At 40.4% G+C, this 25,960-nt stretch overlaps 1 protein-coding gene across 1 annotated transcript; it reads left to right on the forward strand.

Moving 5' to 3' along the window:
- Positions 1–709: 709 nt before the first annotated feature.
- On the forward strand, positions 710–25,544 carry PRKAA1 (protein kinase AMP-activated catalytic subunit alpha 1). Its single transcript, XM_055790248.1, has 9 exons — positions 710–922; positions 7,503–7,644; positions 9,246–9,339; positions 10,960–11,104; positions 12,906–12,993; positions 13,859–14,083; positions 18,421–18,907; positions 19,277–19,403; positions 22,416–25,544. The coding sequence occupies exons 1-9, from the start codon at positions 793–795 to the stop codon at positions 22,658–22,660; spliced, it is 1,683 nt and encodes a 560-aa protein (XP_055646223.1). The 5' UTR covers positions 710–792; the 3' UTR covers positions 22,661–25,544.
- Positions 25,545–25,960: the final 416 nt, after the last annotated feature.

Consider the following 25,960-nt stretch of genomic DNA (forward strand, 5'->3'; position numbering starts at 1 on the left):
ATGCGCATGGGTGGTCTGGAAACACAGTATGCTCCCTATGCACACGGGGTTTGCTGGCCATCAGCCGCCACAGCATCGCCGCCAGAGCCAAGGGTATCAGCAAGCAACCGTGTCTCGCACGGCCCGCGGCAGCGGGGCACACAAGCCACCGCTCAGCCGGTGTCGCAGGCCTGCCCGCCCGGGCGCTGCAGGCCCTCCGCCCCCGCAGGCCACGGCCGTACGGCCACCTCACCGGCACGGCGCGGTCCCTGTCAGCAGTACGTGCCTCTTCCCCACATCTCCGCACGCTGGTGCCAGGAGGGGGGAGCGCCACAGCCCCATCTGCCCGCGGGTACAGGCCCCGCGACGGCGCCGGTGCCAGCCTCGGCAGCCGGGCGTCCTCGCCCCACACCCGCCGGCTGTGCCGCCCCCGGCACCGGCGGGCCCGGGCGGGAACCGAGGAGGGAGGCTCGCACCCGAGCGCCCCACGCCCCAGTCCCTGAAACACAGGTAAAGCCCCTCAGCTCCTCGGGTGGGTGTTAAAAACAGGGACAACCCCCCCGTCCCCTCCCTCCGCTGCGCAGCCTTTGGGGGCCGTTCCCCCCCCGCGCAGTCCCGCCTCGCCGCCAGGAACCGCACCTCCCCGGGCGCCGCTGGGCCGAGCCGGCCCCCCCCGCGCACCGCAATGGTTTAACCGCGGGGGGGGCCGGGAAGGTATTTAAGTGCCGGGTTCGCTTCCGGGTTTCGGTGCGGGCGAGCGCTGTGTGGTTGCTCCTCCCCTGCCGGCGCAGCGGCGCGGCCCGGGCAGGCACTATGCGCAGACTCGGTCCTTGGCGCAAGATGGCGGCGGCGGATAAACAGAAGCACGAGCACGGGCGGGTGAAGATCGGCCACTACATCCTAGGCGACACGCTGGGCGTCGGCACCTTCGGCAAAGTCAAAGGTGAGCGGCGGGGAGCGGCTCCGCCGCCCGCCCCGCGGAGCAGAGCGGCACGGCCCGAGCGGGGCGGGGGGGCTGCGGCGAGCGGCACGGCCCGAGCGGGGCGGCGGGGTTCCCCTCACTGGGGCCGGGCGGCCGCCGAGGTCCGGCCAGGAGGGCGTGCGGGGCCCCGGGGCGCGGGCCGTGCGTGTCCGGGGTCCCGCTGCCCCGGCGCGGGCTCGGCGCCGCTCCGCCTCCCGCCCGGAGTGCTGCGGCGGGCCGAGCTGCGCGGGGGCGGCGCCGCTCCCGCCGGGCCGGGTGAGTCACCGGGCTGCGGCGGCGCTGGCGGTGCGGGGCGGCGTGGGCGGAGGGCCGGGGAGGGCTGCAGGCCGGGCGGGGGCCCGGCGGCGGCGCTTCTTGGGGCAGTTAGCGGGGGCCCGGCGGCGGCGGGAACGGCTGTCTCGTCTGTCTCGTCTGTGTTTACGGAAATAATCAGTGGAAACTAATGATGCTGCATTTATTGAAAGTAGTGCCCAGTACGTGAGGGAAGGGGGGAGTCCTGAGCCGCCCGTACGTTGCGTTTTGCCGCACAAGTACTGGCACTTGCTGCCCTGGTAAAGAAGGCAAGATTTCTTCCTCTATAAAGAGAGAAATAAGCATAAAAAGATGAGCCTGGAATTGTTGGATTAACTGGCAACACAGCTGATGCACGGACATGCAAAGACTTTATGTGAAATGTAGTTGATCCAGTGGTTATCAAAGGTTTTTTTTCAGCTGAGGCTTTAAAAATATTTCCTAGTAGGAGTGCAGGCACTATGCTGCAAACTTGAAGCCTAGTAGAAATGAAATAGAAACTAAACTTTCCCTTGATGCCCGCCACCTGTGGGAAAACTGCATTAGCTTAGACTGCTCCTGCTGTGGTGTTTGTGAGAATTGTTCAAATATTGGGGAATGCAAATTGAAAACATTCTTTCACAAATAAGTTGGTCTAGATTCAGGTTGTATTATTCATAAGGTTTTTTATGGTTAACTTAATGAATTGCTTATGGTTATAACCAGTAAAAAACCCTGGCTAATCCTGTTGTGTCTAATGTGCTGGCTGGCTTTTAACATGATTCTTTTTTTTTCAGCATAGATGTTCCTATTGTATGTTTTCTACCCAAGCTCTTTCAACTATTGGTATGTCCTGAAGAAATCACTGATGTATAGAAAATCGGAGTATATTAATCTCTAACAACATTTGGAAAAGTAGTGGAAAATATTTTGCGAGTAAAGCCCTTTGAGTCTCCTTTTTTCAAGGCAGGCTTATAAATTGCCACCCCCAGCCACAGCGGGGAGCAGTGAACCTCACTGGCAGCTGCCATACCAGTCTTTTCCTTGGGAATTTAGCACCTCTGTAAACAGAGAGATGAGATAGGGCAGAAAATGGCATTAGATTCTCTTTCCTCGGGGAGAGACTAATGGTTGAGGGGAGGAGTCAAAGGCATGCTGCCGTTTTTTTTTGTCTGCCAGTGCACTGCACAAAACTAAGGTTGGCATACCTGTTAATGTTCCAGTGTGCTCTTAAATTTCAAAGTGCTGTTGTACTACTACTGCTGTTCTTATCTGTATTGGCAAAAATGTGTCTGAAGATTAAACCTTGGAAAGATGATCAATTTGTGGAGCTACTGTTGTAATTTTAGTATATTATTGGACTTTGCTACTATTAATATTTCATGAAATACACTTAGCTTGAAACACTTAACTGAAAAAAAGTTGCCATTTTTATTATTGCTCTATTTCCTTAATACCCCTCTGTCTTCCTTATTTGATTGATGTTAGATGTTCTTTTAGGCTGCTTTGCAACTACTGACTATGTGAAGAGTACACATGTGCATATCTGAACATATTTTTAAGGATGGGGGAGAAATCACCTAGTGGTGAAATGCAGCATCATTCTGCATACAGAATACCTTAAGTGGCTTGAGAATATATTTAGGATTCAGAAGCAAGTGTTAGTGGTCATGGACTAATACTTGGTTTCCTTATACATATTGGTTTAAGGTTTGGGTTTTTTTCTCTTGCCCCTCCATGATGCACTCTGTCTTGCTTTAGCTGTACTTAATAAAGTATTCTATCTATATTGCGCTGGTTTTCTTCCTGAGCATGTATTTCCTTTATTTACTACCAGACAATCTGTGATTGTTTTCTGGTAATCATCATTATTTTCCTTCTCTGTTGACTGATAAGATTTTGTCAGTTGACAGTCAGTTGGTCAAGACAATGATGAAAGACCCAGAAATGGACAGAGAAGATCAGTTTGCTATCTGATGTTGTGCAGCAATATGCCATTGCACAACATTAACTCCTGGGGTCTTTTTGTTGAAAACATTTCTTTAGCTCATACTTTTAAAGACTGCTTTCATCTGAGCCTGGGGTTGGCTGTTTGATGTATTACTGAAATGTTTCATTAAGCACGATGTATGCTTGTTAAGCTTTTTTTTCTACAAACTTAATTACAGGTACTTATATTTCATAGGAGTGTTGTGTTTACTCGGGATGGCCTCATAGTCAGTTTTGTTTGCAACTGAAGACATGCTGAACAGAAACAGTTGAGAAGTCACTGCTGCTTTGAGATTCTTGTCACTGTCTTGGAAATCTTGATGTTATGCATAGTCATCGTGAAGCTTGAAGACAATTGGTATTACCAGAGATTAAAGAAGTATAGGGAAATACTAGGTCTGTAAAGTTAACTTTCTGCAGTGATGCTTTTGAAGGACTGAGACCTGGTTGAGGATTAGGGTGACTAACATAAATATATTTTGATTAGTTGCAATTTGTGAGACTTTCCTTTTACAGGTAAAACTTCTGTCAAGGGATGATACAAAGTAGCTTTCTGAAAGATAACAATGGCTGCTTACTTTTCTACATGCTGTTACCGTATGAGGTCTTGCTTTCAGTTCTGTCTTCATGCTAAATTGAAAAGTAGTCAGCAGTCTTACCAGTTCATGTCTGCTGTTTTACTGGTAACAGATACCTTGAACCGTTTCCAAGAAGACTATTTTATTTCCTGAAGTAGGCGGCTACTGGAAACTCATATCTTTAAAAGCTAGGTTTGTTATAATTTAAATTGAATTTAAAAAGGAAGGCAAAAATTGCTGAAGAAAATGGTGATTTAATTTGAAATGTTTTAAACTAAGTGAACAGGCTTTTTAGGACCTGCACAAAACTACAGTATGTTTTCATTACAAGAGTTTATTCAAAGTTGGCAAACACAGTTGAAGCAAAAAATGTTTTCTTCCAGTCAATGAATAAAATCAAGGCTTAGGCACAGTCTTGAAGGTTGTGACAGCTAGAATTGGTTTCAGTCAGCTGCAAGTTTTGTTAAATTGTTAGGTGAAAAATGCATTTTCAAGAACCTCTTATGTGCCTTGTATATTGAACATAAATTGTTATAGCAAATTGCTTTCTAATGTTTTTCTGAGTTCTAATGAAAGTCCAGTTTTCATCTAGACTGACAAATCAGAAATGAAACAAATTGGCTGATAAATGAGACTTCATAACACAGTGCATGTCAGAACTGAATATTTATACCCTAAGCTGTAGAATTGCTGAAATATGTATGCTACTTACTAAATTAAACACCTTCTTAAATCTACTTTGTAGAGCAAAGGAAGATGTGAATTCATGTATTCATGAAGATGCAAATTCAGTTCCATCTGAGTGAGGAAAGAATGAGGAAAAACTTCCTTACTTTGAGGGTGACAGAGTGCTGGAACAGGCTGCCCAGAGAGATTGTGAAGTCTCTTTCTCTGGAGACATTCAAAACCCACCTGCATGCAACTGCAGCCTGCTCTAGGTGAACCTGCGTTAGTGGGAGGATGGCTATATGATTTCCAGAGGTCCTTCCAACCCCAACCATTCTGTCTGACTGATTTTTTTTTTGGGTAGCTTCTAAGCTACTTTTTTTGCTTACTAACAAAAATTAATGTTAAATTTTAACTTACTGATTAAGATTTTGTCAAATACTTCTGGCTTACTTCAGTTCACGTTATTGATAGGCAAAGACTGTAATTCAAATGGAAAAGTTGGTTTTCTAATGCTTTGTGTTAATGATTCATTGCTCCTTAGGGTTTGAACATAGGTAGTATAATTTGTTGGGTACCTTTAAAAGTTCAATCACATTTGAACAGGGGAGAACAAGGGGAATGTGATTGCTTTAATTGTAGATCTGGTTGAAAGAAAGTAATTCTTATAGGTGATGTTACCGAAATCTCAGAATGAAGAACTTATCGACACCAATGTGATGTAGATAAGCAGACACTTCTTTATTAACGGCCGGGTGCGTGAGCGAGTCCTCTCATGATCAACGCATGCCAGGTCCCAAAATCAGATTCCATATATAAAACTTGTTCATACATATTCATTAAATATTCATACATAATCATAATATTTCCTGTAAATCATTAACATACTCTCCTCCTATATCCGATTCTGTGCAGTAAAGCTTAGAAAGGTCTAGAAATGGGTCTGTGGTACGATTTGGGTAGGTGGTATGAGTCAGTGGTCACGATCTCCCCCTGCCGGAATTACCTTTTACTAAAGTTCACAATTTCTTGGCAGGTAACTACAAGCTGTTCCAGTCAACTCTCCCCGGTTTCCATTAATCTCATATTCTGACATTTCAATACACCTCTACATACAGAAGACTGGTCAAATAAAAAAACCTTTCAAACCCTAAAGTTATTACCTAAGTTTTAACAATGGTTCTAGCCCCTTCTAGCCTTGGTACAGGATGTACAGAAGATCTCATAACAGCTTTTACTGTGCAGCTATAAGTTTCATTTAAAATTTTTCTTATCCTTCTATATTTTCATTTTGATTGATTGATTTTATAAAATCAATCAATCAAAAAGTCAATCAATCTTAACTTATTAACAAATCAATAACAATGTGATTGTACAGTTCTAGGTAATCACCTACCAATGCTTTGTGGTCTGTCTAAAACTTGTGATGGATGTGTGCTTTGTCAGGCATTCATTGGCAGTGCAAATGTGCCTATCCAGTGTTTTGGTTATTGTGGCCATTTTTAGGTAATGGCCCTTCTGAGTAAGGGGATGTGTTTTTTGACTGTGCAGTTGGAGCCTTTCTGTATTCTCAGGTACAAAAGGCATTTCAATGCCACATTGTGATCCTTCAGTCTTGGGTAATCCACTGTTTAGTTTGCTCCCTACAGGAACTTGGATCAGCTGCTTTATTTTACACAGTGGCTTTTTTTTGTTTTAAGAATAATCATCTTGTTATCTCTGTCTGCTTAGAATTTCTTCTCACTTGCATTGGTTTTTAGCTCAATACAGAGGCAAAAGGCAGCAGTAAAGTCTTGTGTTGGGAATGAGATTTAAAGATTGGTAGGTGATTGCTAATTCTATCCAAATTATCTATTGGATGCAGAAGGATTTTTGTGCGTCACTGGTGTTTATCACAGCTTTCCATGGATATGTTTAAATAAAGCTTGAAGCAGCTTAAATTCTCAAGTGTGGGGAGGCACCCAGGTGAGTATTGTGTTTGGTACATGTCTGTCTGGTGTCCATTCAAGTGGGCAAGGATGAACCATTTGGGTGTCCCTGGAGTCTGGTTTATCTTCAAAAAGTAAGAATTAGTGTGGCAAATGAAAGTAATGTAAGTTATGGTTTGCTATGCAATGGAAACCAATGCAGATACCGAAACCTTCTAGTGGAAAAGATACTTATCTTCTGTGGTTTATCTGTGATCCAGTGTTGGGTTTAAGAAGAATATCCTTAGCAACTTTGCAGCTATTTCCAAGAGCATCTGCAAAGTTAAAGACTTTAAAAAGTGTAACTGTCTAAGAAGTATTTTATACTTTTGTGTTCTACTGAAAGAAATTGAAACTCCTGGAAGTAGGAAAGAAGCTGACAGACGTATGAGGTTGTGTGTTTGCATTACTACTTGTGGTTATGATTGGATTTTATTTTGTGCATTTCCTATAGCTTTTGCCACTTGTTTTGTTTAATAAAACTCTGATGTTTACTGCACAAACTGTGGAGCTTGCATAGGGTCACACTGCTCCAAGGACAGACAAATAATGTTCAAGTAAACTGATAAGATACTTTTAGTGGTGAGTCAGTGTAATTGCTGAAACAGGCATCTTGAGGGAAGGATAGCATGATTTCTTGAAGAGTGATCCTTGCCCTTGCACGTAAAGTAGAAGAGCTGCAGGTAAACATGTCTGAGTGGGTTACCAAGTAAGCCAAAACCACAGGGAGAGAAAATGGTTTCCCTAATTAGCAAGGGTGACAGTGCTTTGAGTTATTTATTGTTTGTTTGCAATAGTGCAAAAAAGTATTCATCCTACAAAACTTCCGAGGGCCAAGTTTAAGGTTTTTCTTAAATACCCCATTCATCTTGCAATGATAGACTTGTGGGAGAAATTGGAGTAGGGCAGGAGAAATGACATGCCATCTGATTTTTTTCAACCTCCCCACAGATAATGGGGATATGTGGAATGCTAACAACTTGTTTTTCTTGGCTAAAGTTGAAATGGGGAAATTAATGTCTTTACAGAGCAATTGAAAACCCTGGCTAAATACTTCTTTTTTCCTTGCAGTTGGCAAACATGAGTTAACTGGGCATAAAGTTGCGGTGAAGATCCTGAATCGACAGAAGATTCGCAGCCTTGATGTTGTAGGAAAAATCCGCAGGGAGATTCAGAACCTCAAACTCTTCAGGCATCCTCATATCATTAAACTGTAAGTTTTGCTTTCTATAATCAAACATAATTAAGCAATAATCTTTTTGTTCTTGCTGATGTGAAACGTTTAAAAGGCAATACTGCTAGCAGTGTCTTGTCAGGAAAGTAACCAGCTTCCAAGTATGCAGTCAGTATCCTATGTGTTTTCACAAAACTGATCTTCCCTACAGGCCAGAGAGCTACAGATAATATAAAAGGTAATGACATGATAGATACTTCTAGTAGCATCCCTTTTAGGTTTTAGCTGCTATGTCAGTTTTCTTTTTCTGGTTTTATTTGATCCTTTTTCTGCTTTGAAAATGAGTTATTAAGAGCAAGGTTGTAAAGTGCATTTCTGTAGTCAGTTTATTATGTTTTCTTATTTGAAAAACATGTTTCTGACTGTGTAGAAGCATGGATTTAACTTTTGGATTGAAAGGGTTAAAATACTATTTCTCTAGTAGTCTTAGCTGTGATATTTAAGTACATGAGGTACTTTGAACCAAGGTATTAGAGAGAAAATTGGTAAAGGTAAAGCATCTTGGACTATAAGATTTTAGGTAAAACTAACTTTGAAGATCTCATGTAAATAACTGCCTCAGAGTATGGAGGTTATTGAAGTGTTACTCTATAATACTAAGCTGCTAAAATCGTCGCACACATAATCATTTGTGTGTGAACACATTTTGAGTCTGAACTCATTGCTGTCAGTTTAGTTCAAGAATAGTTTGTCTCAGTAAGCTGAAGCATGTCTATCTTCCCCTTTCTGTGGGAATCAGTGTTTTGAAGAACACTGCGGTTCTGTAGTGTATGTGTGATTTCAGTTGTTTATTACAGTTTGGATATTTGCAGGCGTAAGTGTACTGTCTTGAAACATTCTTTCTTTGCTACTTCCTGTCTTCTCAATATAATATCTGAATTTTGGCTGAAGTGTTACCAGTGTTCATTTTCTTGTTCCATTAAAGATTACTTCTGGCTGCTGTAAGCTGTTTTTATTTTTTCCCCTTTTAGGTAAGGAGGATATGTAGGACAAAATCGGAATCTCTTAAATGGGGAGTTTGGCAATAAACTAGTTATACCAAACCTTTGAAGTTTTGAAATAATTCTAACTCTAAAGTATCAGTACTTAGACCTAAATTTTTCATTAGTATTTTTCTCTGAAATATTATGTTCATGATTATTAAGAGTATTTTTTTTCTGGTCTTGAAATACACTTTATGGCAAGTCAGGTTTTTGCATGTTAAGGTTGCAAAGTGTGTATTTTTGAGACACTGGCAAAGTTCTTCTGAATTCTTTTGTCACTGCACCAAGCTGTCTGTGCAGCAGCACTGCAGATAGTTTTATAGAAATCATTTGGACTAAGCTTAGTTCTTTGAAAGTACAGTGACTAATATTCCTGGCATGGAAAACAAATTTCCTGCTAGCCTTGGCAATGATAACATCACATAGTCAAAGGAGAGGAGATAGCTTCTGAAAAGTATTGTCATTTCAGTAGCTGTAAATTGGCTGAAAAAAACTTTAAAGAATACTTTTATCTGACTCTTCTGCACAACTTTAGTTTTAACTCAATGTAACTAGCATCTTTTACTGTGTAGTCTAACAGGTATCTTCTTTTATCAGGTACCAGGTCATCAGTACACCAACTGATATTTTCATGGTGATGGAATATGTTTCAGGAGGAGAACTGTTTGATTATATCTGTAAAAATGGAAGGGTAAGGAAGCAGTCCAACTCTACAAATAAGTGACTTGTGTTCTGTTACTGCTTTTGCAGCATTCCTGTGTCACCTGACACTGAGGGGACAGACAGGTTTTTCTTTTGGATCCTTGGGCAGGATGGTATAATTAAAGCTTTACTTAACATGGTATTATTAGTGTAGACAGAATTTATGATTAGTGGCACAGGATTTCTACAAGCAGAATCAATGTAGTACACTTTGTAAGTCACATCATACAGAATTTATAGTACAACTTGTCATTTCTAATCACCTAGACACTCTGCATATGTGGTTTGCAGTATCAATATAACAATCACAGTCTAGACCTGAAAAATCATATGAAAGAATGAGCTGCCCACTCAGCCCCTGGAGGAAGCAACAGATGGTGGTGTCGTCCCTGGCCGCCAGAAGTCATGGGTCTCACTGCCTAGCAGCAGTTGTGGTCCAGGTTTCCCACTTCGGACTTGTAACAGTGTGATTTGTATGGACAGTGCTCTGGGTGCAGTTACACTTCTCTGTTCTGTGATGGGGTTGGGGCTGGCTGGATGCCTGGGACCTTGAAGGCTGGTAAGGAAGGGCTTAATCAAGCCTGGTGCTCATGAGTCTTGAGGCCGGTAGGGATGATAAGAAATCCCTTTGGTTTGTCTGCTTGGTTCACAAGACCTTCAGGGCCTGATAATGAGGGAAGGGGCATGAATATGTGACTTGCTTAGTCACAGAATCACTACTTGCCTTATAAAATGGCACTAGTTATGCTAACCACACGAGCAGGGGTTACCAGTCGCACTCTGTTAAATGTTTGTTTTTATGTATTCAGCATTGATTTTCCTGTTAGCAATTAAAATATACTTTATGACTGCCTCTTCTGAAAGTAAAAATTGTAATATGTTAACATATTTCAGATCCTTATGTATGACTTGGTCATGGCATTTTTCTTCTAGTGATTACTGGTATGTTAATTTACAGTAACTGGGTATAGACTGGATGGATATGTATCCAGCTGAAGTGGCTGAAAATTATTTCCTCATTATAACCCATTACTGCAAAGCTACCATTGTGCCCTTATTACCCTCTTCTACTAGTGGAATAGCTTCTGTGAAAGCTCTTGAAGTCACTTCTGACAAACCATCTAGATAGCCAGGATGCTTTTAATTAGTTGTTAAAACAAACTGTAATTTTTGGGTTAGGCACAGGTTGGTAATAGCATCTAAAATGTATCACTTCTGTGCTGCATGTTTGCAGCTTGTCTACTTAAGTCTTACACTGTGCTTAGATGTGGAAGTTTGTTGATACTACGGTAAGACAAAGTTAATACTTGGGTGCTAGTGTTTCTAGCTAGTTACTTAGTATGTAACATCTGTCTAACCAATTTCAAAAGCATTACAAAATTTCAGTGGCTTTGAGTCTGTGGGTGTGTTGTAGTCATTTTAGAGCTATAGTACTAACAAAATGGTGTAAGCTATGAAGCTTTCTGTTACAAGTTCTGATAATCTGCTGTAAAAAGTATAAAAATGATAAATGATAACTTCAGGTCATGGGAGAATTTTCTTTAATATGAATGAAAACAAAGTTATCTTCCACTGTTTTGTAATTGTTTAAAACCTTTGTCTGTCTTAGCTTGATGAGAAGGAAAGTAGACGTCTGTTCCAGCAAATCCTTTCTGGTGTGGATTACTGCCACAGGCATATGGTGGTGCATAGAGATCTGAAGCCTGAAAATGTGCTGCTTGATGCACACATGAATGCCAAGATAGCTGACTTCGGTAAGCATTGCTGTGTTATATCTGATTGCATTTCTGGTGTTTAGATCCTGTTAATTACTACGGAAAATATTTTAATTAAAAGTATACACTTGAATATCCTGTTGGTGGGACACAATACAAAAACCTGAGGAGAATGAATGTAAAGCAAAATGATGTTTTTGCACATGTGTAGAACTTGTTTTCCTCAAACTTTTTTAGGTATTTTTGGTAACTGGGTGAAATTGTGAATGGATTTATTTGGTTTTGTGTAACAGTTTTCTCTGAAATGCTAAATAGGTTTATCTCCTGACCTTTCTACTTCAAAATTTACTCCTATTGCCTGTTTCACCATCTGTAAAATGTAGATGCTTAGCTCTCTTGGAAGTACAGTGCAAGGGCAATTGATCATATTTAAGAACTACATTGCTGTAGTAGAATACACTAGTCCTCCTATTAAACTACTCTAAAATCACTTCAAAAACTCCAAATATGTGATTGAGAAATTGGGAATAAAGTAAGAGCAGTTAATCTTGCAAATCATGCTTTTTTTGCTATAAACAATTAAGCTTTCTAATTAGGCAGCTATATACTAGCTGTGAACAGCTGCTAAGAAGACTGGGAGCTAGTTCTTGGAACTATGTGAATCAGGAAAACTTGCCATATAAGCATAGTAAGGTATCCATACTGCTACATCATGATATATCTCTTATAGTGGATAATACCTGCCCTTGTAAATCATTTCGAGGTCTTTGAGGAAAGGTGTTAAGGTAATGCTGAGTATTTTAAGTATATTTTGTAAGTATGGTGTTGCAGTATGTGAGCACTGGGAATCGTATTGATTTCTTGTGTATACAGAATGCTTTGGCTGAAACTGCTTATGTGGTAAAGAAATCAAGTACAGTAACTTATAGAAATGTATTCCTGTAACTTAAGTTTATCAGCAAAGCTGTAGTGTTCAGTTAGTTGTGACTAGTGTATTAAATAAGAGCTTAATAAAAGCTTTCGTGTATTAGAATATGAAAGCTAACCAAGCTGTACTCTTTCATCTCCCACTCCCTTCCCTTTCTCCCATAAAAGGGCATAATTCCACCTCTGAGATGGAGTTCTCTGGCTTATGGTAGTCTTGATCATGCAGCACTGAGGAAACTAGAACATATTATCCACAGCTATTCTTTAAGTGGTAGTTCTTTACTAATATTAGTCTGTACTGAGGGCTGGTGAATGAAGATGGCTTAGTTCTAAAGTACACTTCGGTAATTGCTAATGGAATATCTAAAACCAAACTACTGAAATGCAGTGATTCAGGAACCAGCTGAGCAGTGTGGATGTCTAAATTGTGGTGAAGTCATGTGTACTCCTCAGTCTCCTTACTCTGTATAACCTCTTAAAGATTTTTAGGCAATTCTCTGGTATCATCTTTTACTTTTGCATTTCGAAATAAATGTGGTTATTAAGATTTTCTTGTTAATGACCAAAATTGTATCTGGCTGTGCTGCTCCATCTCCCTTAGAGCAACTGTGTTCTGTCATGCCTGTGTCATCCAGATCAGACTGTTTTTTTGTCTTGGAATGAATGTGTTCTCAAATTTTTCTAGGTCATGTGCAACAATGGATTGGTGTTACTCATCTGGTAAACTAAATGAAAGATTATGTAGCACACTTATATAAAAAAAATCAGTAATTCCAAACAATGTTATTTCTTTACTGAGATAAATATGTTAATTTTCTGATTTGAATTACTAGTTGTTTGTTCTAAGTGGAATATGCAGTGTGAAATAATTTTGCTGTCTGAATTTTTAGTAGTTACTTTTATATACTTTCAGGTCTATCAAATATGATGTCAGATGGAGAATTTTTAAGAACAAGCTGTGGTTCCCCTAACTATGCTGCACCAGAAGTAATTTCAGGAAGGTAGTTTCTTTAATATCGGATGCATGTGTGCATGTATTTCATCCATTTTGCTGCTTGATTCTAAAGGCTGTAAAGCTACTTCAGTGGACAAGCTTGATCCTGAGAAACTGTGGGCTGACCTTTTAATTGTCTTGATAATTTTTCATGAGTACTTAAGGCTTCTGTGACCTAATTTTGCAATACCTCCTGTAAGGTGGAGGTCATTTCTAATGCCCCAAATCCAGTATGTACAGTGGGCCTGAATTGGTTTAAAATCTTACTTACAGCTGGGATCTTGGAAGTAGAGGTATGGCTAGAATTACAGGCAAAAGTCTGGTGTGAAGTTGAGTAGCAGGGAAATAACTGCTGCAGGGTAGATGCTTAATCATAAGGTAACTTTGCCTTTTTTGGAATCTTATGATTGTCAGATCTGCTGCTTTGTTACCCACCCTAATGCTGCCTCTCTTGACTGGAAGCCAAATGTCTTTTTTATTCATGTGACAAGTTCTGCTATATGGACTAGTCAAACTTTTCAGCCTCCCAGATTTGGAGGATAGATGGTGTTGCACAGGTTCCATTATAACAGTGGTAACAATGTACGACATGAGCTTTCTTAGTAGTTGCGAATTTATTTCAGTTTGCCATTGCCTTAAATTGCATTTGTAGGTTATTGTTATACAGTAGAGGAGAAAACTACTACATGCTTGTATCTTATATATTTAAAGGAGGATGCACGGCATACAAATGAAATGGTATAGTACTTGCAGATTAGTTGTCCTAAGTGTATACGCTTTTAATTATTGTGATAGAATGTAAGAAAGTAGAGGAAATAAATATAAACTTAAATGTATTAAACGCAAATTTCTAATGGCTAACTCTTTCCCAGATTATATGCAGGTCCAGAAGTAGATATTTGGAGCAGTGGGGTTATTCTCTATGCTTTGTTATGTGGAACGCTTCCATTTGATGATGATCACGTGCCAACCCTTTTTAAGAAGATATGTGATGGTATCTTTTATACCCCTCAGTACCTGAATCCATCGGTAATTAGTCTTCTGAAGCACATGCTGCAAGTCGATCCAATGAAGAGAGCAACAATCAGAGACATTAGGTAAAACACTAACTGGTGTCTGATCACAAGATGCTGGAATGATAATCTCAGAGTAGATACACAGAACTATTGTTCATATAGCTTGTCCATGTTTTATAGACTGAGATGAAAAATTCAACGTCTGGTGGTTTGGCTTTAGCTCTGATGCTTCTGATTTCCAGTGGCCAATGAAGTGTCTATTGGAGGTCACAGTAGAACAAATTATATACATGACATATAGCAATTCTGAGAAACTGCTGGTTTAAGACTGTTACAGCAAAGCTGTTTAACGGTAGAACAGTTTGCAAAAAATATAATGTATTGACTTCTCTGGGCAAAAAATTCATTGCTGTTAAACCCCACTATTCTGTACTGTGAATGTCTGAAAGGAAGTTATGGCTCCTTAATCTAACTACTGCTTTTATTTGTAATTCTTTGGACTCTGAAGAATCATCTGTTAAGACTGAATATTCCATGTGCAAAATAAAACTTTCTAGCTTCAAAACCTTAGCATGAATTTGTGTAAGTGATAGTTACCGCATTGAATACTGGTAAGTTAAAGTTTATAGGTACAGATAGCCATTGTAGGCTCCAGATTCAAAGAGGAGAGAGATTCTGGAGAAGGTGACTGCTTTGACAAGTGTGCAGTGGGTTGAATGTAAAAAAATAAAAAATTGGTAGCTGATAGACATTACATTACATAGCAGCTTAGTTATGTTTTCCTGCTTCCTTTATAAGAAGCTCTAAGGAGAGAGCTCTGATACACTTCCTAACTTAAAACCATAAAAGAAGCATTTTTACTAAGGTAGTAAGTCTGCAGTGTTCATGTTCTTTCAGTAGGACAAAGCCAGTGGTACAGTCATCTCTTGCTACTTTTATTACCATGGAAAGTACTTCCTTGCAGAAATAGGAGCACTGTGAGAACTAAGCATTGTAAACCATCGTGGATAGGAACTTAGTCAGTCAAGTATGTCTGGAAGAGAAGTGGTGTGAAAAAGATGTTGAAAAAGGTTGGTTACAGAGCATGGTTGGTTTTTGAATCCTAAACAGTTCTGTTCTATTAGCCATAAGACATGTCACCTTATAGTTTAAAGGACAAACTGAGCTGGATTAAATACCCTAATTCTTCTAGAGAGGTGCATGTATACATGCAAGGGGAGGGGCCCACTGCCATGAATGGTAACAAAATATTCCTCTGGGTTCGGTCATCCAGCTAGGTATGTGCTTTCTAGTGGTACAGGAGAAGCTTTTTCTGCTTCTGAATTAATTGGTTGCTTCTGATGAAAGTCTGTTTTACTCAACTCATTTGTGCTGAGACATGTTCTTAGGCTCACACTGACTAGAGCTTGGTCCATCGTACTGATTTTGCCTGGGATAGCATTTATTTTCTTCATAGTAGCTTGTATAGGGCTGTGTTCTGGATTTGCGCTGGGAACAGTGTTGATAACATGTGGATGCTTGTTACTTCTGAGAATTGCTTACACAGTGTGAAGGCCTTTTCTGTTCCTCACACCACCCCACCAACAAGTAGGCTGGGGTTGCACGAGAAGTTGGGATGGGATATGGCTGGGACAGCTGACCCCAACTGACCAAAGGGATTCCATGCTGTATGGCATTATGCTCACTCAGCAATAAAACTGGGAGGGAGGTTGGCGAGGTAGGCTGCTGCTCATGGTCATGCTGATGGCAGGGCATCAGTCAGTTGGTGGTGAGCAATTGCTGTAGTTTGCACCACTTGTCTGTCTTGGGTTTTATTTTCCCTCTTTTTTTTTTTCTTCTCCTTACAAACCTTTTTTAAAAAATGCTTTCTAATTTTCAAACTTAACCCACGTTTTTCTCACTTTTACACTTCCTATTCTGCCCCTTATTCCACTGGGGAGGAGTGAGGGAGTGGCTGTGTGGTGCTTAATTGCTGGCTGGTGTTAAATGGTAACAGGTCTTTTTGGTGCCCAATGTGAGGCTCGAAGGGTTTGATAACATATTTGACCACAGCATATTAGATGGAATTTAGAATTATTACCTGTTAACAGTTGCTGCTCACAATATTGATTTATCTGTTCTCAATACTAGTTTCTGATCTGTGCCATATTCCCTTTTTTGCTGTATGTGTTAAAGACTGGTTTTTGGCTTTTGCAGTTTCCTGTGCTCTGTAGTGCTTTAGTAATGTTTTGCTTGGGAGAGTTGTTACTAAAATGGAGTGCTTTAGCTTAATCTGGTAGTTGGGGTCTGTAGTGAAGCTGTTAATGTACCTTGGGTACCATCTCATAGGGACAATTAACTACACTTCTTTGTTCAAGACAGTTTTTTTTGTGGAGGAAATACAGAATGGCATCTTCACCTTCTGTAATGTTTTATCCCTTGATAGAATAGCTCTTCAGTGTCTTGAACATCCTTTAGTAATCAAAATACTTCTACTGGTATTTCTTAAGAATATTGATTGAGCTTTTTCTGAGGTTAACAAGCTATTTAGGAATATCATGAGGCCCGACAGCAGTGTGGTTAAGGATGGCAAGGCATTTGGGAGAATGTGGGCAGATACCTAGAAAGTTTGTCACCTCCAGTAGTCTGGGACTTCACACACAAACAAGTGGGGTCCTGATAAAGTGATACAATATTTGAAAAAGATGCCCTGGCTATTCCAAAGAGTCACTGCACTGTGCTGGAGCCTGGCCTGCGCCTACTGAACACTATTAAGCACTCTCGAGGAAAAGAGAAGGCCTTTGGATCTGAAAATACACCAACAGGCTGTGACTAGGCCAGAGACACAGCCTTCAACTGTGTAAGTTGCTCCTATAGTTAAAAAGAAACACTCAAAGTGGAAGTCAACTCATTTCATAAGGGATGAAAAAGCTTCTCCTAGGAGGAGCAGGAGAGAGAATCAGAAGAGGCAGCCTGTTCTGCAGCAGAGCAGACAGAAAACACTTGATCCCTATGCCTGAGTGAGCTGCAAGTTAAGGAAAAAATATTTCAGACCTCAACTAGGAAAGCAAATTCTCAGCTAGTTACTCTGATGCTGAGATACTGGGACCAGTAGTCAAGAATTAGCAGGTAAGGAAGCCCAGCAGCTGGAATTCCTCGCTAGAGATAAGGCCATTGATAAAGGGATTGTAAAAGGGGAGTCCTCAGTCTTAGGAGGTGACTCCTGTAGAGGGTCAAGGACCGCTATCTCTTCAAGGAAGATCTTTCATATTCTCTAAGCAAAGGGACCACGACTGAGGGAAGTATCCAGTGTCTGAGGGAATTAGTCATCATGGGGGTGATCTGTAGTGGCCTGCATGACAGCCAGGTATCTCAAGACCTGGATGAAATCTGGTGCACATGGTCCATGTTGCTATAATTGCAACTGATGTCCCATAAGGGCACTGATGTCATATGCCAACACCCTGGTGACAAGCTGGACAGACATAGAGGCAGCAATTGTGGATGGGCTGGCCAGCAAACTGAGAATTCAAAGAGAATCTTGCTTCCTTCATACAGGCCTGTGTCTCAGCTATGGAAAAACCCACAAGTTTCTTTCTCACTTCTGATTTTCCTCAACGTCCTACTGGGGTGAATTGAGTGAGCAGTTGTGTGGTATGTAGTTGCTGTCTGGGGTTAAACCATGACATCCATATAACTGCTCTTAAACCTGTAGCCATCTTTATCCTACAGGCTAGAACGCTTTCAAGATTAGCATCATGCTCTATCCTTTGGCTAGTTAAGCGGCTTAGTCTAGACACACAAAACAATCATTTTTCCTGGTCAGTATTTGCTTCTTTCTGTGTCCTTCCTTTTCTCTCTTACGAATATCAGCTGTTGGGTACCATAGTGAAGAGGTCCAGGTTGACCCCTCTATAGCTTCCCTCAACCCTTTTAAGTCTTGAACAACAGCTAGGGGTGTTTTGAATGAAAAGATAAGCAGCTTGTTGGGGATGGGGAGCATGTGACTTCAGTGTTCAAAAATCCGTGTCCAGACATCTACCAAAAAATTGTTCATCAACATTTCTTAATTGTATTATGTATGTACTTGAGGGTGGACAGCTAAAATGGGTAGTATAAGAATTTCAGTTGAAAGGATCTCAGAACTAACATAGTGGAAGTAAAAAGCATACCATTTATATAAAAAGCTGAGTTACACAGATTTCTGGAGTGCAGGTAGCTGAAAAAGTTACAGAAAGATTTTTTTGTCACCTGCAAAACATCTAGCAAAACCTTGTGAAGGTAATGGTTACTTTTCTTTATGTACTGTTTTGTCTGCTGCACAGAAGGGACTTGGACTGACAAATGTGATTGTTGTACAGATTAAAAAAATAAACATTTAATATTGAAAAGGTTTGGTTTACATATGTAACACTCAGACTCTTTATTTTTAAATCTAGGGAACATGAATGGTTTAAGCAGGACCTTCCAAAATACTTGTTTCCTGAAGACCCCTCATATAGTTCTACCATGATTGATGATGAAGCCTTAAAAGAAGTGTGTGAGAAATTTGAATGCACTGAAGAGGAAGTGTTAAGTTGTCTGTACAGCCGAAATCACCAGGACCCTTTAGCAGTTGCTTACCACCTCATTATAGATAATAGAAGAATAATGAATGAGGCCAAAGACTTCTACTTGGCTACCAGCCCACCAGATTCTTTTCTTGATGATCACCACCTGTCTCGCCCTCATCCTGAGAGAGTGCCATTTTTAGTAGCTGAAGCACCCCGTCCCCGCCATACTCTTGATGAGCTGAATCCACAGAAATCCAAACACCAAGGTGTAAGAAGAGCAAAGTGGCATTTGGGAATAAGGAGTCAGAGTCGACCAAATGATATCATGGCTGAAGTTTGTCGAGCAATTAAACAACTGGATTATGAATGGAAGGTAAAAGAATAAAGGATCTCTACAGGAGACCAACAGCAGATTTGTTTGAGCTGTGTAGTTACACAGCCTGGAAGTCTCAAACCATGTTCTGTGCTGGAAAATGTCATATGCTGGTGCAGACTGTTTGTGGCTGCCATGCAAAAAGGGTTTGGGGGGAAGCTAGTCATGCTGACAGGAAAAAAAGTTTTGCTACTGTGTCTAACTTTTCTAATGGGGCTATAGGAATGTTTTTCTGTTGGCTAAAAACCCCCACAACTCTTAACAGGTAAGCCTGAAATCACTTGATAATACCAGTGAGTTGAATTGGCAGAAAAAATATGCAGTGCTTTTCAAGCAGTTCTGGTAACTAACTCAGATCTTTTGTACTAGGTTGTAAATCCATACTATCTACGTGTTCGAAGGAAGAATCCAGTAACAAGTGCATATTCCAAAATGAGTCTACAGTTGTATCAGGTGGATAGCAGGACGTACTTACTGGATTTTCGTAGCATTGATGGTATGTGAAGACATTAACATAAGTTAATGGAGTTGTACAGCAAATCATTCTAAATGCAAATGTCTTAATTTTCTTGTTTAGAAGTGAATTGTTGTCCTTAAGTTTAAGCTGATCAAGATCTGTATTAGTGTTTCTTTATTCCTTCCTGGTCAAGTTTCCTGTGATCAGATGGTTAGCTGTTTCATTCTTTAAATAACAGATTTTTAGCTCTATCAACTCCTGAGCTGCTCCATTTTCTGTCTGCATGAGCACTAACACCACTAAGTGCAAAAGGGGACAGGTTTGTGAGAGCTGAGATTTGGATCATCCTAAACTGTCCTTGGAGCCTCACTCCCGAATTTAAACATTGATTTAGATCTTAAGTAAGCATGTAAAAAACACCTCCTAGTGAAGATAAAACTTGGCATCTAGGCATTTAAATTTGACTTGGACTGTTCACTGCTGTACTGAGTCTGGCTGAGATGGAGTTAATTTTCTTCACAGCAGCCCATATGGTGCTGTGTGTTGGATCTGTGACTAAAATTGTGTTGATTACACCAGTGTTCTGGCTGTTGCCGAGCTGTTCTTGCCATAGTATCTAGTCTTTCTTTTTCCCCAATCTGTTACACCCAATAAGTGGGCCAGGGATGAGCAGGAAGTTTGGAGGGAATGCAGCCTGGACAGCTGAGCCAAATTGGCTAAAGGGGTATTCTAGCCATATAATGTTAAGTTTAGCAAAGAAACTGAGGGGATGGGCCTTTGGGGAGGGTAGACTTGAGACTGGCTGGGCATTGGTCTGCTGTGGAGAGGTGGTGGGTGGTTGCCTTTGCATCCATTTCACACACACACACCCTTTTCTTTCTTCCTCCTATTAAACTATCTTTATTTCTGTCCATGAGTTTCCTCACTTCTGCCTTTCCAGTTTCCTTCCCTGCTGTGCTGAGGTATTAGCTGCCAGGCAGTCAACCCACCAATGATACTAGTAGACAAAACTTGAGATAGGAGTTGTATGCTTGCAGTAGCTGAAGTCTTGAAAGCAGTTGGTCTACCCTGTAGAAGGATGGATTTTAGTGACAGTAGCACAGCATACATATCCCAGTTGGGTACCTTTCTGAAAATGGAGGAGCTAATACAGACTGGCCACAGTGCTTGTTGATGGGCATAGTAGATTAAAGCAGAATTGCCCACAGCCAGTGGTGTAGATGACATGCCTAGGAAAAAATGTGACATGGAAAAAGGATTTACTGGAGTGGCTGGATTGCAGTGTAGGGTGGCTAAAGCAGTGCAGTTCTTTCCTCATTCCTTCCAGCAATACAGGTGCTTGCTTGGATCCAGGGGTACGCGATACAGGGGACTAACAGTCACTTTCCTGTACTGACCTGTTACCGAAATCTTGGAATAAAGAATTTACCAATGTGATGTAGATAAGCACACACTTCTTTATTGACGGCCGGGTGCATGAGTGAGTCCTCTCACGATCAACGCACACCAAGTTTCAAAATAATGTACCTTATATAGAACTCATTCATACATATTCATTAAGTATTCATGCATAAACATAGTATTTCCCAAAAATCATTAACATACTGCCCTCCCATATCCGATTCTGCACGGTAAAGGTTAGAAAGGTCTGGAAATGAGGTGGTACATGAGTCGGTGGTTTTGATCTCCCTCTGCCGGAATTACCTTTTACTTAAGGTAACTGTTTCTTGGCAGGTAACTAGGAGTTGCTTCACTCGACTGTCCCCAGTTCCCATTAATTCTACATTTTGACGTTTTAGTACATTCTCCTAGGTTACATATAAACAATCATCTTTAATCTTAAGTCTGTTATCTAAGTTCTAAACATTCTTACTAGGTGATTCTGACCAATCCCTTCGGCCTTGGTACGGGGCTGTACAGAGGATTTCATAGTAGCTGTTGGTTGCTATGCAAACACGAATTCCACTAAAACTATATTCCTATTAAAATAACTCCATAAAATCAAATGTGTTTCTATAAAATCAAATGTGGTTAATTCTAACTTATAACAAATCTGTAACAGACACACTGCGGTATAGGATAAATGTCATCCCTGTTGGAGGGGAGATGACAGCTTGGAGCCATGCAGCTGGGGGGGAGGGCAGCCTGCTGCAGTTCTGGCTTCAACTCTTGAGGGAGTACAACCCCAGGGCATGGATTTGCCATTTCTCTTCCAACAGTGGGGCTGATTTGACTTGACTTTCTCTCCACCACAGTTAACTGTTCTCTGTTCCCTCTTACCAAGCTGTAATTTAAAGTAGCTTTGATGTGAACACAAGAGAGACTGCCTTTTCACTAATTTCTCCTGGAAATAATTTTTCTGGTGCCATGTGGGTGTCAAACTCATGTTCAGAACTTAAAGTAAGAACAGAGATACTTCAGCAAAACATTACTTCTAAGATGAAAGTGTTTCCTCCTCATACTGATGGTAAACTGCAGCTGCTGCAGCCAAAATGTGCAACATACTATGGGGAAAAACTTCCAGAAGTGAAGGATAAATTAATATAGATGCTAACAATTAATGTATCAGGTAATTATAATAAAAATGCAAAAGACAACAAAGTATAAATAACCAAATATAAAGAAAACAAACAGAATAAAAATAAAGTAGATGCTAGCAAAAAGCATCTACAAAATACTTGAACTGTTACTGGTCTCTAACCTTATGATGCTATCCTATTTTCGGTTTACGTAACCTAACTGGAACTATTATCTGCTGAAGTTAGTTCATGAAAAATATGGCAAGTGCTGGTCTAAACTAGATGTAAATGGTTCTGTAGCACAGTTCAGAGCACAGAAATAATTTGCTTAAGGACACTTGCTTCTGTATTAATAGATTTATAAGCTTTTTATTTTGTGTCAAATATAAACAGCTTTTTCAATCTCTGTGTAGTAATCAAGATTTTTAAAAAACCAAATTGAGAAGTGTGAGAAGGTAAAGATGTTTGCTGTTCATGTAACTGATTTGATACTGGTACCTAACTTTCTTCCTCACTCCCCTTGCCCCCTCAGATGAAATTACTGAAGCGAAGTCTGGGACTGCAACTCCACAGAGATCAGGTTCTGTGAGCAACTATAGATCCTGTCAAAAAGACTCAGATGCTGATGTGCAAGGAAAATCTGCAGATGCATCCCTTACCTCGTCAGTGAGCTCTTCGCTTGACTCTTCTACAGCTGACTTAACTCCAAGACCAGGGAGTCATACAATAGAATTTTTTGAGATGTGTGCAAACCTTATTAAAATACTTGCACAATAATTTTGAAGATGGGCTCATTTCTTTTATAGCAATAAGCATGCCTAAATCATAGTCAGATGCTTCCAATTATAATCAAGTTAAATTAACTATGGCGCTGAAAAACTAGCTGCAGAATGCAGTTTGCACAGGGATTGAGATTATTGGCAGTTAATGTATATTATTTTGAAGCTGGAGTGAATTCTGATTATCCATTGTCAAATAGCATAATACAGGTACAGGAAATCACATGCCCTTGGGGCAGAGCTTATAACATTTTACACTGAGTGCACATTAGGCTGCATATAACGTCTAAGTTAGACAGAGCTTCTTGGTTTTTTCACTGGTAATGCATACATCTGATGCACTGTAAATGTACATTTACTATTTCAGTGACCTAAGTATGACTTGTTGGTCCACCATCTACAGTTGTGACTCAGAACTGTCAAAATCTTCCAACAGTAATGTGTTAAAACTGCTGTGTTTCTTCCCCCTTATTTGACAGTAAATGATAGAGAATCACATGTTACAATGTACTACTTCTAACAGCTGAAAAATTTATTAAATGCATGCAGATCTAACCAGTCAGAAAAGCATGTAGGTGCTCTGTAATGCACCAAGGGTGAAATCCAGTGGGCTGTGAGTCCAAGTGAGTCCACAACAACTGTTAGAAACTTAATGCTGAGAAGACTTGGCACCCCATGAACTGAACAAAATGTTGCTCTGTGAAGGAGAACTGTCAGCAAGCTCCTGATGGTGTAGCAGCATAGCAGGTCCTTGCTGCTATGGCAAGCTGAGAATCCTGTTCCTTAGAAAGACATGGATGTAATTAAAAGCATGGCCTAAGGGCTGTTGTGTGCTATTTCAGAATCTGAAATTGTCAGTTTTTAAAAAATTATGTTGACACTTTGAAACAGCTGTTTAGAACTTGTTAGCATATACTATATAGAATTCATTTGCAGTTGAAACTACATATATAGGTTATTTTTCCCTATGCCACCCTTTATAGCAAACTTTGTTTGAATTAATTGTGAAATTAAATAGTCTTAACTTTTCAGTTGAACATTGAAAACTGATCATGACAACTTGAGTGGTAATATTCAAAAAGCTTTCAACAGTAAATTGCAATTACCAGTAATGTAAATCCTTCTGCATTTAATGATTTTTGCAATGTTTCAGGGAGAAAAATGAACCTTATGTTAAAACCACAGCTAGTACTTGCACAAAAACATTCTCTTGCAAACTCTTAGGTAATTAGCTACAGTTCCATTTTCATCTAGCACTAAAACATAAATGATATGTTATAAAATGTTTAGTTTTGCACTCAAGAATTAAGGTTCTCTTCAAAATAAACTTCATTACCTACTCTGAAAGGTTGCTCTCCCAGGGAGAGACTGGAAATCATGGCATTACTATGAACAGTGAAACCTGGACTCTTAAAATATATGGGGATTCTTGCCAATGACTGATACTTCAGCCATGGAAAACTGCTAGCTACAGATGTAAAGTTTAATCCAGGCCAACTGGCTTCAGTCCAGAAGTTCATGTTATGAACATGCATGGAAGCTGAAGAAACATAAAGCTGCTTTAAGCCCCAGAACAGCTATAACTGTGTTCTGAACTGGGCAATTGTGTGGTCTGTCTAGTATGTAGGTACAAGTTACAACTTCAGTTCCTTATCCTCACACACGGTCCCTGTAATGCGAGGTTGTATTACTGCATCTCAAAGTGAAAGATTTTCCTTGCATTAAGCTTTGGGTTTAAACTCCTGAGATTGAGATGTCACATGAGGGACCAGCTGCAAATTCTAGTTTTAAGTCCTGTTTTTAGTCTTGTAAGAATTGGTTCTGATGTGCTGAATAAATTGGTGTGTTCATTTTTGTTACCCTTTTAGTTTGAAATTGTTAAATATTGCACTTGCACAAATGTAACAAACGCACAGGTTTTTTAAATCTAGTAATTCCTCATCTGGAACTGCTTTGGGGTCATTCTTGCATATATTAATCTAAGTATTTTTAAATGGTATCTGCTCCTTGTAATGCTGACCACAAAGGCAAAGTGGTAAGCTGCAAATAGCTTTTAATTTTTATATACTTTTTTGGCCCTCTTGTGCATTAAGACAACCACGATTTTTCCTTTGTCTTGGTATTTGGAGGTTAAAGTAAGTTTCTGGCAGACTTGTACTGTATATGTAGTTTTAAATAAAGTAAACTTTATTGGTATGATAACAGTTTTGATGGCCAAAAGTTTTATGATTGAACTGAGTTTTTTATAGGGCATGGGGGAGGGAGAAAGGGGGACTGACAGCCTAGTTGAACTAAGAACAGATGTCTGTTGTGTGACTTTCCTATGCTTTGTAGATCTTGCTGTTGAAATTGCTTTCTTCACATGTTCGTACTGATCTTGCACACCTTTTTTAGCGTTGTGCTACTATCTGCCAATAGGCTGTGAAACAGAACCTCACTAAGAAAGCTGCCAGGGTTGTAAGGAGGCATTTTATGCAAATAACACATCGGTCAAGTATGTTACTCTGTTTTCCCAAGCTTCCTCCTGTTGGAGTACATCGAATTATCTTGCCTTTGTATTGTAATTTTTTGAAAAACGTAGATGAACCAAATTGTCCATGTGCAATATAACTCACAAGGTAATAGATAACAAAATTCATCTTGGTGGTGCAACATTTAAAAAAAATCATTTGTCTTGATCTAAGTGTTTAATACAAACTTGGAAATAAATTTTATTTTACTGGTTGGTTACCATTGTAAGATATGAAGTCCTGTTAACTAAGATGTGCCTACTTCCTATGTTAGTTTCTTCTGACAATGCTGAATGGCAGAAATGCTTGTTTATAACTGTGTAACTTTTTAAACTTTGAAAAATTAAAACTAAGCAAACGTGGACTACTGAACCATCTTGTTTGAAACTGTGCGTGCTGTCTCCTAGTGTTATGTATGTTAAAAATAACAGACAGGGACTGGTATACTTGTTTTAAAAACAACTGCAATTGCAATTTTAGAGTAGGTAGCAATATGACAACAACAAATTACTGCAGAATTCCCAGCTAGGCAGGCTGGGCCCCGTTTCCCTGTAGATCCCATAAACCCTTTTGCTGCAGAAGGGAGCGCAGTCGCGGGTACAGAAGTCCCCGTTTGCCAGCGGTGACTCCGCTTGCCCCGCACCTTCCACGCACCGCGAGGCGGTTTTTTCTCGGTGCCTGCCTCTCGAACCTGCGAGTAGCTTTGGACCCTGTCGCCTGTCCTACATTTTGCTGCCTTTAGGGAACGCGCCTCCTTTCCGCCCGTGCGCGGTCGCTTGCGGCGCTGC

The sequence above is a fragment of the Falco peregrinus genome, chromosome Z, assembly GCF_023634155.1.
Source record: "Falco peregrinus isolate bFalPer1 chromosome Z, bFalPer1.pri, whole genome shotgun sequence".
Lineage (NCBI taxonomy): Eukaryota > Metazoa > Chordata > Aves > Falconiformes > Falconidae > Falco > Falco peregrinus.

What these genes read in the sequence shown, in the direction of transcription:
- PRKAA1 (XM_055790248.1), top strand. Translation starts at nt 793, where the DNA reads ATGCGCAGACTCGGTCCTTGGCGCAAGATGGCGGCGGCGGATAAACAG. An exon ending in AACTGGATTATGAATGGAAG is followed by an intron (nt 18,908 to 19,276) that starts GTAAAAGAATAA and finishes CTTTTGTACTAG; the next exon opens with GTTGTAAATCCATACTATCT. An exon ending in GGATTTTCGTAGCATTGATG is followed by an intron (nt 19,404 to 22,415) that starts GTATGTGAAGAC and finishes TTGCCCCCTCAG; the next exon opens with ATGAAATTACTGAAGCGAAG.